This window comes from Nycticebus coucang, chromosome 10, assembly GCF_027406575.1.
Source record: "Nycticebus coucang isolate mNycCou1 chromosome 10, mNycCou1.pri, whole genome shotgun sequence".
Classification (NCBI taxonomy): domain Eukaryota; kingdom Metazoa; phylum Chordata; class Mammalia; order Primates; family Lorisidae; genus Nycticebus; species Nycticebus coucang.
Genome location: NC_069789.1, coordinates 129,785,239 through 129,803,986, shown reverse-complemented (window position 1 = coordinate 129,803,986; position 18,748 = coordinate 129,785,239). Strand labels below are relative to the sequence as shown.

Below are 18,748 nucleotides of genomic sequence, written 5' to 3'. Positions count from 1 at the left end.
GATCAAATCTTTTTAGTCAACCATCACTTGATAAAACAGATTTAATTAATGGTTGAATTAAATAGACTTAAGTTATACTAGAAAAGTGGTGAGTTCAGAGTGTGATTTTCACATTGTATGTATATAACCTTCTGTAAATGAACTTAAGCAGGAAGCACCAGTTGTATAAATACCGTCAGATGTACCATATTTTCCAGGAGAATCCTGCACACAAATGTTCTTCTCTTTCATTTTTACAGCAGTTATATTAATGTACGTCAAACCATTTGAGCAGATTTGTAGTACAAAAAAATCTAATCACAAATTTATGCAATGAATAGGGGCCTGGATTTGGAGCCAGGTTCCAAGTCATAGCTCTGTCACCTGTGACCTGGTAAGGTTGGGCATCTCTCTGAGCCACAGTTTCCATACTTGTAAAATGAGAAGTAAGTCCCAGTGGTGATGCTGCCGCTGCGTCATCTGTCCCATGAGGTATTGTGAGCATAGAATGAGATTCCGTGTCCAAACATTTTTGCAGCTATAAAATGGTGTTAGGCCCACACAGTGCATTCTACTTTTTTTTCTTTTCTTTTTTAATGTGAAAAACATTTATTCTGAGAATCTAAAATCTGAACCAATATTGGACTTTAGAAAAAGCCTACACTGACTAGCTTCAGCTCAAGACAATTTCAGGAACTTTTCTCAGACTGCAGCTCCTTATGCTCAGGGCCGGGGTGGGATCAAGGAGCTCTGTATTCCACTTGCCACATTTTTCAGGTCACGAATTATATGTAATTTCTCTCTTTTTTTCACTTAATATTAGTGGTAGTTGTGGGCGTGGGGGTGGATTTTGTTTTTGTTTGTTTTTAATTTCAGTTCTGGCCAGGAATGATGGATGAGCTCTCCGAGCTGAGAGAATTCTATGATCCAGATACAGTGGAGCTGATGGACTGGATTAAGTAAGAGGATTGTTTTTAACCTTTAGAATCGTAAGTGCCTCTTAAGAGTCACTGTACACTTCATTTGTATTTGGGGGGGTTATTTGTTTCTAAATCTCATTGCAAAGAAACATTCTTATTAAATTTTTCTTTAAAACTCTGTATTTGGAAGTAACTTCTTTCCATTCAAGAAATGCTCTCTCTAGCTATATCTCATGAAGAAAGGAAAAATACCCATTTAGAAAGGAAAATAGGAGGAGGAATAAATTTCAAACCACTGACAGAATGGCTATAAAATGTTATTTCATCTGTATTAAAACACATGATTTTATACTGTCTTCCAAATTTGTCTTTATTGTCTTTATCATAATACTACTGAAATTTCCTATTAAGGCTGACATTTGAAAGTATTCTTTCCTTGTTCTTTTAAAATTAATACTGTAAACCACAGTTAATTAGAACCATAACAGCCAGGTGCAGACTTCCCGTTAAGATAGCCCAAGCTGAGGCCTAGTGAAAACGTAAAATACAGAAACTGGAGCTTTTTTCTTCGACATCCTAATGCTTCAACACGATGTCGGTGCTTACTTTTGCTCACGCTTCGTTGTTCTGCCTCAGCTTTCAGCGTCAGAGTGAGATTCATGTCTTTCTAAGCTTTTGTTCATGAAACCTGCCTCCGACCAGCAGAAAGAAACTTCTGTCCAGAGCAACCTTCCCATGCCCCGTTGTAACACTGCACCTCCCTGCTTTATAACCAAACAGCAGCAGTGTTATTACTCACACATAAACAGACACTGCAGATCTGGGCAGCGAGCTCTGAGAGCCTGGGCTGTATGGTCCCCATCACTTAGCGTCTCGGCAGCCACACTGGCCCTTGCTTATGAGCGATGCTTCCAACCAGTCCTGTTCAGCACACTCTGTATTCAGAGATGGTAGATGTTCCATAGCATAGGTCTCTTGAGTACAATACATGGATTTGGTAGAGATTTATGTCTAAAACACATACATGGCTTTGGTCCCAGTGCCAGGCTGGATTTGACTGGATGCAGGGAGTGTAATTTCTCATCTCTCTCTAGTGCTGAGAGTGGTAAACAGTGCTCTGTCTTTCCTTACTCAGTTTTAAATCATGGCAGATAATTATTGAGTAAATAATTCCTTTATAATAAATTACATGTAGGAAAAGAGTTATTCATGTAAAAGAAAGCTAATTACTTGTGCATTAACGATCATCAACTGGAATGGTGAAGCTGATTCCTTTAAGATTATACCTTGGAAGCTAACGTTGTAGGGTGCCCACTTCCGGTAGCACCCTGAAGATAGGAGATCTTTTCCAGACCTACCTGGATTAACATTATAAGCCCTCTTTCCCTCTCTGGAGTCTTTCAGGAATTACTTAGAGGCATGCACAGTGCACTCCAGGAGAGCCCCGCGTCACCTTGGCTGTTGTAGACTGGACGGGCTTACTTGTAGCGCCTTGATTTTCACCCTTTTTCTCACAGGAGATAACTTAAAGTAACATTTCTGGCTCTGAGAAATGGTGGGTGAGAGATTATTTCAGGTGTAAGGAAGACAGGATCTTAGTCTGTTATTCTTCTTGTTTGGGAAAATGATCTTTGTTCCTAGATTGTCCTCTGACTATTAAAGAAGCTCCTCTCCCAGAGTAGTGCCTTTGGAGACGTATTATTCTGACTGTTTCTTTTAATTCTCAGCAACTGAAGGATTTGCTTTGTTTCAAAAAAATTGTTCCATTGTGATCTAACTTTGCCTTTTCTTCTCTAAAATTCTTCAAATCTAAATTACCGTTTTTGTAAAAATAGCTGCTAGCTCCTTGGCATGTTTGTGAAATAAGCTTAAGTGATGATGAATGCATGCCAAAAGAGGGTCTATTTAGACATAAAATATGTTTGTTTGAATCAACACTTAAATCAGCACTGGTCCTTAGCTCTGATTCCAGACACAAGTAACATACCTGACATTCTTTAGACCGTCTGTATTTCTTCTTTTTGAAATATAAAATCTCACCTTAGGCTTTGACTCCATGTCTCTGGCCCGTCACAGCATCTGTGAATTAGAGTAAATGAGTCATACAGGAGAAGAAACTGTGGCCTCACGGTACAAGGGGCACCTGAGAGCAGCCCGGACATCGGGTGGGGTGTCTCAGACAGTCAGCAGACACACTCAGGCGTCTGTCCTTGGTCACTACAGTTAACATAAATACCAGGGCACAGCCTCCCTTACGGATGGCTGCTATTGGGGTAGATCAGACTGGAGAAATGGTGACCCCGGCAACTCCTGGGGAGCCTCATATCAGCACAGGCTGACTCTTACATGAATGGTGGAAAGAAGCCCATTCGCCATCTTCCAGTCACTGCCTCTTGTACTGGAGATGGGGAGGGGAGTGAGCCTCACCCTCATCAGGCATCACTGTTGTGGTGTGAGCCCCACCCTCATCAGGCTTCACTGCTGTGGGGAGTAAGCCCCACCATCATCAGGCTTCACTGCTGTGGGGGATGAGCTCCACCATCATCAGGCTTCACTGCTATGGGGGGGTGAGACAACCCTCATCAGGCTTCACTGTTATGGGGGGAGAGACCCACACTCGTCAGGCTTCACTGTTGTGGGGGGAGAGACCCACACTCGTCAGGCTTCACTGTTGTGGGGAGTGAGCCCCACCCTCATCAGGCATCACTGTTGTGGGGGGTGAGCCCCACCCTCATCAGACATCACTGTTGTGGGGTGAGCCCCACCCTCATCAGACATCACTGTTGTCTGGTGAGCCCCACTCTCATCAGGCATCACTGTTGTGGGGGTGAGCCCCACCCTCATCAGACATCACTGTTGTCTGGTGAGCCCCACCCTCATAGGGCATCACTGTTGTGGGGGGTGAGCCCCACCCTCATCGGGCATCACTGTTGAGGGGGGTGAGCCCCACCCTCATCGGGCATCACTGTTGTGGGGGGTGAGCCCCACCCTCATCGGGCATCACTGTTGTGGGGGGTGAGCCCCACCCTCATCGGGCATCACTGTTGTGGGGGGTAGCCCCACCCTCATCGGGCATCACTGTTGTGGGGGGTGAGCCCCACCCTCATGGGACATCACTGTTGTGGGGGGTGAGCCCCACCCTCATCGGCATCACTGTAGTGGGGGTGAGCCCCACCCTCATTGGGCATCACTGTTGTGGGGGGTGAACCCCACCCTCATCGGGCATCATTCTTGTGGGGTGAGCCCCACCCTCATCGGGCATCCCTGTTGTGGGGGGTGAGCCCCACCCTCATCGGGCATCCCTGTTGTGGGGGGTGAGCCCCACCCTCATCGTGCATCACTGTTGTGGGGGGTGAACCCCACCCTCATCGGGCATCACTCTTGTGGGGTGAGCCCCACCCTCATCGGGCATCACTGTTGTGGGGGGTGAGCCCCACCCTCATCGGGCATCCCTGTTGTGGGGGGTGAGCCCCACCCTCATCGGACATCACTGTTGTGGGGTGAGCCCCACCCTCATCGGACAACACTGTTGGGGGGTGAGCCCCACCCTCATCGGACATCCCTGTTGTGGGGGGTGAGCCCCACCCTCATCGGACATACCTGTTGTGGGGGGTGAGCCCCACCCTCATCGGACATCACTGTTGTGGGGTGAGCCCCACCCTCATCAGGCATCACTGTTGTGCTCCAAAGACACTGAGCTTTCACTTGGAAATTCGTACTTTCCAAGTATTTGCTTAGACGTCTCTGCTTTGAGGGTAATTGATACGTGGCATCACCTCAGTGGGAGTTAATTATTTTCCTTTCTTTGTGAGAGGTCTGGTTATGATCTTTTATAGGCTAAAGAGATGTGTTCAAAGCACAATGAAGGGCATTAGTTTAGGGTAACCCTTATTAATATGAGAAGGGTCATGCCAAAGAGATTGGATTCTGTGTAGACATGGAAAGCCTTAATGTATACAGTCATTGCACATGTGAAGTTTTGTGCTTCTTGACACAGTTCTCTGGATGCATCTTGGGCACAGCCGTGTATTAAACATGTTCTTATTGGATCCATTCACTGTGTCTTCATAGTGTAGACATTGAATCTCTTTCTAGCACTGTAATTTCCGTTCTTTTCTCTCATCTTGTTACTTTTGACTCCATTTTAGATTTTCAGAGGCTCAAAAGGTTTAGTGCAAAAGTTTTTTTAGAGTTCTAATTTTTAGTAAAAGAAAATGTCTCGTGCTTTCCTATCTTTAGTTGCTTAAATGAGAGGAGATTTAAGTGTAAAACTAAGGATATTTAGGGATTGAATTGCTCCTATTTTGCAGAGATATTTTGACTTCTTAATCAAAGACACTTTAGACAGCTAGGACATTTCGTTGATATCAGGCCACCAGGATATGGTGGCCCCAGCTGCCTTCCCTGGGAGAGCTGGGAGGTCAGCTCGCCCCCCGCCTTCCACACCCCTGACCTGGGTGTGCACCTGGCTGCCTGCTCTCCATGGTGCGCTGAGGTGCTGCAGGCTTCGTCTTCAAGCAGATTTAAATGCATAAATTCATATTTACCCCTCTTTGCTGGTAATGTTTCCTGGATACAAAGATTAAAAGCCTGGTTGGTGTGGTGGGTTTTTTTTATTTGGGGGAGGGAGGTGGTTACCTTCTGGAATCTCTTTCAGCAAAAACCAGGTGGTACTTTTGTAGGTTTTCTGTTTGATTAGAAAGCACGTTGGCTTCAGCAGCCCACGTGGAGCAGAAATCTGTGCTTCATACCTTGTTCCTGTGTCCTTAAATATTTCATTTCTGGTTCCTGAAAATTTTCTTTGGCATTTTGCAATTAAGATAGACAGATCTGTAGATTTGAATATTTTGAGGTCTGACATTTTAGCTACTTGGCGTCAGGAGAGCTTCCCCAGACACAGTCTCTTTCCAGTAATGAAGGGGACACATGCTGTATTTTCTCAGTGGGACTGAAAAATTCATAAAGCAGAAAGAGTAACTGTATGTTTTTAATATGACGCAGGCTAAGTTCAGACCCTCAGTGCCTGTAAACTTCTTTTATACTTAATGAATTATTTTGTAGTATTTGCATAATTTTATGAATTTTTGAAATGTAGACAAAAGAAAATTTCAAAAGTGATTAACTTGTTGAAACTTGGAACTTTAAAAAAATCAGTGAGATTATTTGTTTAAAATGCCATCAGGTCTTCCTGGAGTGACATTTAAATCATGTAATGTAAATCCATTTGACCTGCGAGTCCTTGTCATTTGTGTAGTGACAAATTGTGTGCAGGTTGGGCAGCCTGCTATGGAGCTCGGCACAGAGCTATAAAAACAAATTATCCTTTCATTTTCTACATCATTTCTTCATACATTGGTAAAATTGCTTTGTTTTCTGTGGTAGAGAAGTGCCGTTCAGTGTTAAAAGCACATCAGCTATTTTAGAGACAGACCACAGACTGGATGGGGATCCTGTCTGTGAAGGGAGAGAGCCCAGCACCATTCTCTGTCATTGTCCATATTTTAAGTTAAGGACAAAGAATCCCGTCTCCCTTTGGTAAATTCACCCCAGAAACTATAAAGTACAACAAATAGAAGGGCTTTTCTTAAGTTTAGGGATTGTCTGATTGTTTTTCGTTTTGTCCCACTTTGCTCGTTGGTTTGGCTTTAGCATCCGCTTCTCCTGCAGAGTTAAATATTTAAAGCAGCGGGGACGCAGCCCAGACTCGCCGTGGAGCTGGCAAGGAAAGCCAGGTCAAACCACGCGGAGTGAGTAAACATCCTCTCTGCTGTCCTCAGAGTTCAAGGGTTTTCAAAGAACCGTTCTTTCTGATTCATTTTATAGGCATTAGGGTATTTGTATTTTAATACTTTAAAATAAAACCAAGGGTCTTGGCGACAAATCTGTTAACCATCCAGAGGACTGTTGCACTAACAGTTTGAACAGATTATATTTGTTTTGAATGTCCTGATTTTTTGCTAATAAAGCCAAACATTAAGATGTCTTCAATTTAATGAGCTTTATTCTTTTTTTTTTTTTTTCCGTCCATTCCTCTCAGCAGTCGTGTGAGCTGTCACCTGCTGTCTGGTGACAGCTGTGCTGCTGTCCTGGGCCTGTACCTGTGAGGGGTGTGGCAGGTGGGAGCACACAGGGAGAGAACAGCTGTCCGGACTGAGGTGTGTGGTTTCCAGCCTAGGAACGGCCTGCAGGAGGCCCTGCACCTGTGAGCAGGTTCCTGACAGTGCTGGTTTGGTTTCAGGTCTCTGCCTGTCCGGGGAGCTGAGCCTGGCTATATTAGTTAGTAAGCTTCTTGAAAAGAGGATTTCAAACCATGTTTGCCAGCCCAGCACATAGTAGGCCTTCAGTAATGGTTTTTATAATAAATAAAGAATAAACTTTGTAACTCCCTAGCAAGCAGTTCAGAAATTGTGACGTTTAAACCTTTGTGAACTCTGTAATTCATCAAAGCATTATGATTATTGTTAGAGGGCCTAACGCAGCCCCACACAATCTCTTTTCCCTTCCCCTTTCTCCTCCTCTCCTCCTAAGACAAAGACAGGGAGGATCTGGCTAGCTGCCCCCCTCCCAGAAGTTCCCAGCAAAGGGCCTTCATATGACAGGCCCCATAGAAGAGGGGTCTCTAACTGCCCCTGGGTACAGACACATCATCTCCCTTTTCAATAAAGCTGACCTAAACTTCTCTGCCCCACTGCCTGTCTGGGCGCCATTGGTTAAGCCTTTCAGTTACAGGCTAGGAAGCAAGTTGAAATCTTGGCCATTAGCTGTGACCAGATGATAAGGTCCGTCATCTGTCTGTAGTGCTTTAGTTATAAAATGCCCCCCACACACAGCTCTGTGTACCTTCTTGGTGTTAATTTCCTATTCTCTGTTCACAGTGGTGATGCTGAGTCTTACGATTTGAATAGATTTGAATAGTCTTAGATTTGAAGCTCAGCTTCTGGATCTGTCTTGTGTGTAGAAAGACCAGCTTGGCACCGTTGGGTAGTAAGAGTGTACAGCCCGGGACTGTTGGCCCTGTCACCTGTGGCCTCCAGCGCATGCTCTGCCGGACGTGGAACCCAGAGTCCTCCTCCTCCTGCACTCTCAGTCTGCCCAGGGCAGAAGACCCATAGACAGCCACTGTGATGCCACTGTGTCATTTCCTATGATACATTGGTTTATGTCAGTTGAGAGTATACAAAAGGAAAGGAGACTTAGGAAAATGATGGCACTCTCTTTAATGTCTGTTCATATTTATTCTCTTTAGTAACTATCGCCAACTGTAAATGAAGGTAGCACAGTATACAAGGCCCAGAATAAGTGTGTAGAATTTCACGAAGGAATTCCATTTGCCTTCACATGTTCCTTCTAACCCACCTGTTCCCTCTGACCATGTGGGACAAATGTCAAAGATTCCCTGTAAACTGTTGATATAGGGGACAGAATGAACATCTGTTGGTCTTCGTGTTCCTGGGCCTGACTATCAGAGTGGTGACAGCCCATGGAGTGCAGCCAAGCCAGGCGGGGCTCCTCCTGTTGGAAGCCGGCTCCAGACTCCCGCACGGGTGGGGGCCGCAGACTCTGTGTCATTCCTGTGTGCTGATTGTGATTCCATCCAGTTTTCTTTCCTCCCTTAAGAAAGCTTATTGGAATGCGAATGAATGAGAATGTCATTGTTAGAAAGAAAATCTTGAATTTTTCTGAAAGTAAATTATCTGTAAATGTCACAACTTGAGTTGTAGGACGTATTGCTCGGAGACATCCAGAGGCCTTTATTGGACGGCATTCACACTGTAGTCTTAGCGCTGAGTTGGAATAAATAAAACACACTGGTGGGATATATGAATATGATGAGGCTTCTCTTAGAAACCTCAGCACCAGAGCGAGTGTCGTGCCCTGTTCTCCAAAACTACTGAGGGAAACAGCCTTCTGTAGCTTCTGCAAAGGATGTTGAATTTTCATGATTTCAAATAAACTCAAAACTATCTCCCTCATTTTAGCTCAGTCCAACAGGCACATGCTCCTCTTTCTTAACACAAAAAGGACAGATGCATCCCACAATGTTCCTAGCGTGCCTCACGGGATTTCTGCACTGGGGAGAATCCTTAGAACTGTGCAGCCTTCACCATAAAATAACACCTCATCAGTTTGCAGGTGACTCTCAGGCTTCCAAAAAGTGGGAATTAAATCAATTTCTACAGTTTGCTTCCAAGGAGGGGAAGGGAAACATGGTCTCTCCATATTCTTGGGGTCTTTCCTGGGGCCCAGCATAGTCTCTCACAGTCGGGGGCAGGGGCAGAGAATTGAGGTGTGGTGGTGATTGGAAAGTGATTTGTGCTTGAATATTAGGGTGCCCCGTGTTCCTTAACTGCATATGGTTTCTCGTAATCAAGGCTAAAGAAAAGGAAGGTATAAAATACTTTTTCCACATCGGAAGCATTATGTTTTACAGCCCCATTAATGAGTAATAAGATATTTGCTATTTCAGGGTCTTCTTTTCATATTCACTTTTTATTCTGTTTTTCATAAAAGTGATTTAAAATACTGTTTATGGATCTGTGGGTGGGTTTTTGTTTTTTGGGTTTTTTGTTTGTTTGTTTGTTTTTGCTTGTTTTATACAAAAGCCTTCGGAATTGACTCTTGACCAGCTACAGTCTCTGGCTTGATAATTTTCTCTGTTTTACTCTAGGCAGCCCTTTAGTTTAACATAAAAGGCAATGCCAGTCTTCTTGTTAGTTTCTGCCCCTCTGGATCTGTAAGGAGAGAGAATTGTGGGTTTCAGCCTAGAGGCCTGGGACTCAGGTGCTACCTGCCTGCTAAGGTAACAGCTCTTCATAAGGTCAAGTCCTCGGAGCAGCAAGTTAGGAGCTTCCCGGCCGCTATCCTAGTGAATAATCAAAAACACTTACAAAAACATTCATGTAAAATAGTTCGAGTGCACATCAAAACCCCAGCAACCTCCTGGTCACTGCCCACCACACACCCTGCCCCAACTCTTCTAACACTTGCTGAGGTAGCTGGGTCATTCTGAGAGGGTATGGTATTGTCTTTGTCTTTGAGGAAATCTTGGCAGTGGCTAACTCAGACTCTAAAATCTTTCAGTTCTAACACTCCAAGAAGGGCTGTGTTTGCTGGGAGCATGCAGTTGCTGGCCGGGGTCAAGCTATGCACGGGAAGGACCTTGACCAACCACCCCCACTATGAGGACAGCAGCCTGCGGGAGCGGACCAAGGCGGTGAGGGCCTGTCTGCGCCTTTCCTCACTTCTCCTGGGCCAGTGCTGGCTGGGTTTCCCTGTGTTTGGTAAAGATGGGGTTTCATGCTGCCAACCTCCAGCTCGCAGGTTGCGAGGGGAAGTCAGAATGCAGTGCACAGAGCCTGCATCTGTTGGTTCTGGGCCACACGCACACCCGCTCCGCTCTGTTGAGGGCATGCTGTTCAGAACATGGTCCTCTCGGGACTAGCTAAGATGGCCCCTGCCCAGAGGTGTGCAGAAATGGGTGTCTGGGAGCACAGTCCTCAGCCTTCTCAGGTGGGGAGGGGAAGGGAAAGGTCTTCATGAGGACAGTGTCCTTCTCAGGCGTACTGGCCAAATTTCTTGTGGACCATTTCTGTTGTGTGATGTTACTATTGTTTTTAATAGATAAGACTGCCACATAGTTCAAAGTTCACAGCAAACGAAAAGGAAGATAGTGCCCACCACTGTACCACACGTCCCAGCTTCTGGTTCCCCTCCCAGGAGACAAATAATGTTACAAGTTTCTTACATAGACTTCCATAGGTATTCACGCAGATACAAATATGTATTTTTTTGTATTATTTTCTGTTTTACAGAAGTAACATTCTCTACCTCTTGCTTTTGGGCACTTACTATATTTTGGAGATAATTCTGTATCAGTATATCAATAGCTTCCTTATTTTTAAAGTTGGATAGGTGGCGCCCGTAGCTCAGTGGGTAGGGTGCCGGCCACATACCAAGGCTGGCGGGTTCGAGCCCAGCCCAGGCCTGCTAAACAACAATGACAATTGCAACCAAAAAATAGATGGGCATTGTGGCAGACGCCTGTAGTCCCAGCTACTCGGGAGGCTGAGGCAAGAGAATTGCTTAAGCCCAAGAGTTTGAGGTTGCTGGGAGCTCTAACACCACGGCACTCTACCGGGGGTGACATAGTGAGATTCTGTCAAAAAACAAAAAAATGTTCAGTAGTGTTTAATATGAATGTGACATATTTTAACCATTTTGACTGTTTCCCTGTTTTTGCATTTATATAAACAGTGCTCCAAATGAACTTGTACATGCATCCCTCTTCATGAGGACAGTGTCCGTCTAAACATCACTTTCTTAGATGAGGGACTGCTGGGTCACAGGGTCTGGGCATTTGTCATGTAGATGGATGGATGCTGTCACGTCACCAGCCACACCCCTGTCAGTTCCCAGTGCAGGAGGCCTCTGTTTCCCTCCATCCTCACCAGCAAGATGCCAGACTCCCTGGTGTTTCCTATGGGTCACTATGTAACGTTCATAGTTCAAAATTGTTCAAAAAAAAACTTGCAGCCTAAAAGCAAATGATTTATACTAAATCTCTTCTTTTTCGTAAGAATCGTCTGAATTTAGACACCCACTAAAATGGGAATTTTCCAGTTGCCCCAAGTGTTCCAGACAGGTCAAGTTAAGTAGAAGAATGGGGGAAGGAGGTCCCCGCTCTGCAAACCTGTTTAGGAGGTGGCCCATGCTGTGGTCTGGGGAGCTGCGGAAAAGACAGTTGGCATGCCCTGCCCTCTCCAAGACTCAGTCCTGCCTAGGTTCTGGGTGTCACACCCCAAAAGTTGTCATCCCCGAGGTCCTACCACTCTCCTCTGGTTGTGACTGTCAAGTCCTTGGAATGGCCTCAGTCTGCAACCTGGTGCCAATTTGTAGACGGCCTGCCGTTCTCCAGGCAGAAACAGCTCACCCCACCATGTCACCATCGGGTGGACACACTGAATTAGGCCCTCACCCAGCCCTGCAAGTAGGAAACCTGTCCTTAGAGATGGGGGACCACAGAGGAAACAGGGTCTCTCTTGGAGAATCCACAGCCCCGCAGAGCCTCTCCCGCAGCGGAGTCCCGCGCTGAGCCCTGGGTGTGTGCGCCCATTGTGGGGTGCGGCCAGGAGGGACAGGGAGTGTGGGCACTGCCCCTGCTCCAGGAAGGAAGTGGGTAGAGCGGAGTGAGGGTCTTCTTATGAAAAGCAGCAGTAAAGCAGGTGGGCCCCAGGCTGGGACCCGGGAGGCCACAGGGATCCTCCCCCGCCACCATTATCAGAAGCTGGGTCACCCCATAGGACCATTGTAGTCTGAAGGTGGAGACTCAGTCGTGTCACTTGCCTCGTGAAGCATTCTCATAATTGGCCTCCACTGCTGAATATATTAATAGCCTGAAAGAAGGCGCTCTAACCCTGACACCTTCAGCGCCCTCACCCTCCCTGTCCCCAACACTGAGCGGTTAGGGCACCGAGGAGACTCTCCCCACTGCAGGCCTGCACGGGGCAGGAGGGGCCCTAGGCGCTGAGGTCTCTGATTCAGCCCCCGGGGGAGGGCACCTCATACCCTCACTCAACACCGTTTTTTATCTCACTTTGAAGATCTACCAGATATACGCCAAGAGGTCCCCCCAGGAGGTGCACGCGCTCCTGCGCTCCTTTGGCGCTGACTACGTGATTCTGGAGGACAGCGTCTGCTATGAGCGCAGGCACCAACGCGGCTGCCGGCTGCGCGACCTGCTGGACGTGGCCAACGGACACGTGAGCCGGCCGGGGCGTCCCGGGGCTCCGCTTAGAATCCCGAGACTGGGAACCTCCCCTGCTTTATACCCGTTAGAGTGAGGTTGTGAATCGAGTATTCCCCTGGCCCCTGTTTCCTGCAGAGCCCCCACCTTGGTGCTTGAGTGACTGCCTGCCAGGGTGGGCAAGGGCAGCTCTGGGCACCCGGTGTCACATCCACAGGACAGCTCTGCCTTTGGCTGGTTTGTATGATGGGGCTCTGCATAATATTTATCCTTTTGAGATAGAATCTCACTCTGTGCCCTGGATAGAATGCCACCGATGTTGACACAGCTCACAGTAACCTCAGACTCCTGGGCTGAAGCAGTCCTCCTGCCTCAGCCTCCCCAGTAGCTGGGACTACAGGTGCCCACCACCATGTGGGACGAGTTTTTCTATTTTTAGTAGAGATAGGGTCTCACTCTTGCTCAGGCTGGTCTTAAACTCCTGAGTTCCAGAGATCCACCTTCCTCGGCCAGGCAAAGTGTTGGGATTACCACACCCAGCCTAACCTTTATCTTTTAATGATTTTGTTGCTAAAAACAAAACCTCAGGGCCAGGCGGGGCAGCTCAGCCTGTGATCCCAGCACTCTGGGAGGCCAAGGAGGGGGGACTGCCTGAGCTCACCAGTTCAAAACCAGCCTGAGCCAGAGCAAGACCCCCATCTCTAAAAATAGTGGCCATTCTGGAAGGCTGCTACGAGAGGCTGAGGCAAGAGAATCACTTGAGCCCAAGAGTTGGAGGTTGCTGTGAGCTGTGACTCCATAGCACTCTACCGAGAGTGACAGGGCAACTCCATCTATTAAAAAAAAAAAAAAACTCAGGGTGGCACCTGTGGCTCAAAGGAGTAAAGCGCCGGCCCCATAAGTTGGAGGTGGCGGGATCAAACCCAGCCCCAGCCAAAAAAAAAAACTCAGCCTTTAAAACTACTGCTCCATAGCTTCCAATTGGCTCATTTCCAAGCAGCTGGGACTGTGGGGCCCCTCCCTCCTCTCCACCCACCGCCATTCCCACTGCTCTAACACTCTCCTTCTGGGTGTCCTGTGTCCACTGAGACGCTTCTACAAAGACAGCTTCCTAGAGCCGAGGTTGCCCTACAGAGCAGCAAAGCAATAAGCCATTTCGCCTTCCTTCCTCCTGAGGAAAATATTCTTGGAGCCATGCCAGGGCTCAGTGGAACAAACAGAAGATTTTCACCCTTTAGAGGTGTGATGCAAGCTATGATTAATGATAGAACAGCTGATAGGTATTTGTAAACAAGTGGGACTCGTTAACTGGTTCTCACTGGGCCATGGGATGAGTTAGAGAACCTTCTCGGGTCATATCAGTTCTCCATCTGGCTTTGCCTCTAGTGGTGGCCGCTGTGTGAGGCTGGACTCTCCTTCTCAGCCTTGGTTTTCACTTCCCAAGGGGGAGAGGGTGGATCAGGTGATCTCCAAGTCGCTATTGATGTTGAAATCGTATAATTTAATTTCACTAACATAACATTCTTAAAGAAACCCAATACACCTGTTCCTGTTTCTTTTCTTCTTATAAGTAAGATTTTCCTCCCAGATTGCGTTTGGCTTTGTTTTGGTTTTAGGTGATGGATGGCCCAGGACAGAATGACCCTGATTTGAAACCTGCAGACCACCCTCGCTTCTGTGAAGAAATCAAAAGAAACCTGCCTCCCTACAAGGCCCACTTCACCAGAGTGTTCCACAACAAAACATTCCACGTTTACAAGCTCTCCAGAAACAAGTAACAAAGATTTCTGTCAGACCTCTATTTTTGATACAGTGAAACTGCATCATAATGAAACTCAGTAGGTTCCCTATGTAAGTAGGCAGCCGGTACCTCAAAGCTGTGATATGTGGAAGTTCTACAGATGTTTACACAAACGTTACCATCTTCGAAATACCTTCTCTAAGCTCCAGTCTTTTTTGTCTTGTCTCTGTCTTTTCCATTAATGTTAGCTTAAATGCTTTCCAAGAGTCATCTGGAATTTGGTAGTTGGGGAGAACACCTGTTCCATGGAGAGCCTGGACAGCCAGATACCAGGCTGGGATGAGAACCTCTTCAGGATTTGAAATGCTTTTTAATTTCCAGTTGACTTAAGACAGCTGTGATTGAGTCGATTGACAAGATGATAAAATTATTTAACGTTACTTCATTTTAGTGAGGGCCAACTGCTGGCCTTTTTTTTTTTTTTTTGTAGAGACAGAGTCTCACTTTATGGCCCTCGGTAGAGTGCCGTGGCCTCACACAGCTCACAGCAACCTCCAAATCCTGGGCTTCAGCGATTCTCTTGCCTCAGCCTCCCGAGTAGCTGGGACTACAGGCGCCCGCCACAACGCCCGGCTATTTTTTGGTTGCAGTTTGGCCGGGGCTGGGTTTGAACCCGCCACTCTCAGTATATGGGGCCGGCGCCTTACCAACTGAGCCACAGGCGCCACCCAACTGCTGGCTTTTTAAAAAGCTCTTTATTGTCCCATTTTCACCTGGAAATTTTATATGCTTTCCAGTTGTTGCGCTTTTAACTTTAACAAAAAAAAAAAATCATGTTAGATCTTTGTATGTATTGAACATTTTGTTTCACTCTATCTGAAAGGTCACTGTAGCAGGCAGTGTGTAGTAGTATGCCACGTGTGTGTGTGTGTGTGTGTGTGTGTGTTAATGCTGGCACAGAAAAGTGTTACAAGTTCCATACTGTAAGTCCTTAAAGGGACAGAAATGTATGTAGCCAAGTATTTAGTAGAATTTGTCACTGTTGAGCATTATTATTTTAAAATCCACTGATACTCTTTAACCTCTTCTGCAAGTAAAATAGTTTTGCTTTATTTCTTACTTCAACTGACTGGGTTTGCGAAATTTTGTAAACTTCTTGTGTTTTTAGCCTTTGTATTTTTTGCAGCCTAGAACTTCAAAGTCTGAATATTTTTTAAATGGTATATCTTAACTAGTTCACTGATTCGTATTTTTAGCAGACAGCATTTTCATACCGACTTTGACTTGTGGTCTCCTGGTACCATTATTCTTTCCATTCCTAAAAGGTAACCAAGTGCCTCTAAGTCATGGTTGTAAACAGCAGAGAGGGTGATACCTACTCAAAATTTTTTGATAATTGCTTTTATAATTAATTTCCAATGATGGGGACTCATACAAGTTGCTGATATAGGCATATTGTGCATTTAATTAAATCCAGATGACTAATGAAATTAGCTGTCTCCCTGTTCTTGCCTGTTGGAAATGATTTAAATATTTCTCCTTGCAGTTGTGTTGAAGCAAATTACCATAGACATCATGATGGATACGTCCCACTTTCAAATGATCTTACGTTCAGCTACTACTTCCAAGCAACATTCAAACATATTTTTACGCTGTCATGTTAGACACAGAGATACTCAACTTCTGTCAAAAAGTATTTAAATAAAAAATGGAGAGTAGTTGGGTTATTAAATTGTGCAACTGAAACTCCCAAATTATATCTTTCCTATATCCTTTAATAAGGTTGGAGACCACTGCAGTTTAGGATAACACAATAATAAAACATTTTAATCAGCACTAAAATTTTAATTAAGCCAGTAAGGAGCACGCCTGTTGGTGCTGACAGCACAGGTCAGTGCACCCTTCAGCGAGTGCCTTACTCTAATTGAAACCAAGCACATGTAAGGTATAGTATATTAGACTGTGTGGTTTTGTTTTTCAAGTCCTCTGTTGCCTTTTCAGATATTTGAGATTTAAATTTATTTTAAATATTCCTGTATGTTTTCTTGTAAGCATTTGGGCGTTTGGACACTTAGGATGCAAAACCTGTACTTAAACCTTGTGCTTACCGTCACTGCAGCGACGTCACACAGCCATCGTCTTCCCTTTGTTCAGGTGCCATCGTTGCCAAAACACTCAGTGTCAGTCTTTGGTGAAAAATGTAAAGTGCCAAAAAAATCTTGCAAGACAGAACCCACTCTTTCTAAACTCTGCACTCTTTCTAAACACTGTGACCATGTACAGCAGAAGTGTTTATTTCCTGGTGACCAAATGTCCACGAATCGTGTCCAGTGTTTTTAGCAGTGTTCTCTTACATGACCTTTTTGCTGAAGTGGATGGGAAGAGAGAGGAAAAGCCTCTGACCTCTGGCTCTGATTCCAGCCTCTCCTACTAAGCTGAAGCAAGAGACTGTGTAAGCTGCGTGCCGCACAGACCTTGTGGCTGTATTAATACTTAGTAACACCCACAGATAATGGCTCTGGAGTGTATGGACAGAAAACCACTTGATTTGCTTCTGAGTTAGCAGCCAAAAGACCCTCTTAAGTCAGCAGTTCTCAACCTGTGGGTCATGACCCCTCTGGGGGTCGAACGACCATTTCACAGGGGTCGCCTAAATACATCCTACATATCAGGTATTTACATTATGATTCATAACAGTAGCAAAATTACAGTTACAAAGTAGCAACAAAAATAATTTTGTGGTTGGGGGTCACCGCCACATGAGGAACTATATTAAAGGGTCACGGCATTAGGAAGGTTGAGAACCACGGCTCTAAGCGCAACGGCAGTGTTCTTAGTGGACTCTGCTTGTGTGACTCTCTGACGTCTCCATCTCACTCGTCATCCGCTAGTGCCTGGGGTGACCAGAGAGGAGCCGTGCTCCCTCTCTCCCTTGACTTGTGTGCCCATCCCAAACCTCTCCATGCAAGTTGTGCTTCTTACTGTAAATAGACAACTCAATTATTTACATAGACCTAGGAAATACAGGTGTCAAAAGAAAGTTATTTCTGCAAAAATTAAGTTGAATGCTTTGGTAATATTTGATAAAGATTGAGTTGCTGATAAAAGTTGCTTTTGAATTTGACATGGTTAGGAAAATTATAAATGAAATACTAAGGAAAAACCATAAAAATCAAGAAAGTTTCTGAGCCCATATTGCCTTGCAGATTTATTTAAGGACTCTTTTCACCTTTAAGCATCTAAACCAATAGGAAAGTGTTAAAATGTCCCTAAATCATGTTATCGGTATGATTTATGTAAGAAGTGGAAGTGCCGGCGTTGGACGCTTAGTAAGGGAGGGACCTCGTCTTCACATGAGAATATTAGCCAAGAAAGGTGCAGTTACACATTTTAAGTTACGATTCTCTACTTCAACCTACTTACTGCATTAAATGACCAACTGCTGGTACCAATCACAATGTTCATTAGAGAGTCCTACCATAGTGGAAAGGTTCCTGTCACTTTTATTACATACAGTCTTTTAAAAAATAGAGATTCATTTCAAATATTATTAGCCAGGAACGTGATTAGGTGTTACCCAGGCCGTTTGTTGTTTCCTTAAAGGTGATTTTCTTGACCTGTGTGAGATCAGCTCTGAAACTGTGTATGTGTGTGTATGTTTTGGGTGGGGGCTGCCAGCTGGCAAGGGCAAAATACAGATATTTCATCTGGTCTGCATCTTTATTTCACAATTAACTGAAAATAAAAAATGTTTATTCTGATTCTACATTAACTTTGTCTAAGATGTAAAAATTTTAGCTTATCTTTGGCCAAAATCTACCTGGATTAACATAGAAATGTTTGATTTTTTTAAATTTAATTCAAACCTTAGAATCGGTAGGAAGATATTAAAGTGTTCTCAGATTACATATCTTGGTTGGTTGCTCTCTGAATGCTTTATACTTTACACATGGCAACTTTTTGGCCTAAGAGTGTTTGTTCATGGAAAAAAGCTTACGAGAGAGTTGCTGACTTTCTTCTGGCAATTGATTCTCTGTTTTTAACATCTTATGAATAAGATTGTACAAAGAGCTGTTATAATTTGTTGTACTGAGTTGTATGGAGATTATATGCTAAGTAAAGCTCTTTTAAGTTATACAACAAGAGTGTCTTACATTTTTTTGAAGGTCAAAAACAAAAACCTGCTTATTGAAGTGACTGTTTGCTAAATAGAGTAAGTCTCTAAAGATGGGTGTGTCCAAGTCTGAATTGTACTTGTTAATGCTGGAGGAGAATGTTTTTCACATGGATTTTGGTTTGATAGCTGCTTATTTGCCTCAGTTGCATTTCAAGGTTGTAGTTTAGATTTATAAAGAGAAGACTGCT

At 44.9% G+C, this 18,748-nt stretch overlaps 1 protein-coding gene across 4 annotated transcripts in view; it reads left to right on the top strand.

Moving 5' to 3' along the window:
* The window catches only part of DPY19L3 (dpy-19 like C-mannosyltransferase 3), an 87,407-nt gene extending 68,863 nt beyond the window's left edge, over positions 1-18,544 (top strand). For 3 of the 4 annotated variants that reach the window (XM_053604968.1, XM_053604969.1, XM_053604970.1), the window contains exons 16-19: positions 856-938; positions 9,981-10,113; positions 12,500-12,658; positions 14,259-18,544. In XM_053604968.1, the coding sequence (XP_053460943.1) occupies positions 856-938; positions 9,981-10,113; positions 12,500-12,658; positions 14,259-14,420 (537 nt within the window). In that variant the 3' untranslated portion in view covers positions 14,421-18,544. The other variant, XM_053604971.1, reaches the window with a different exon arrangement.
* Positions 18,545-18,748: the final 204 nt, after the last annotated feature.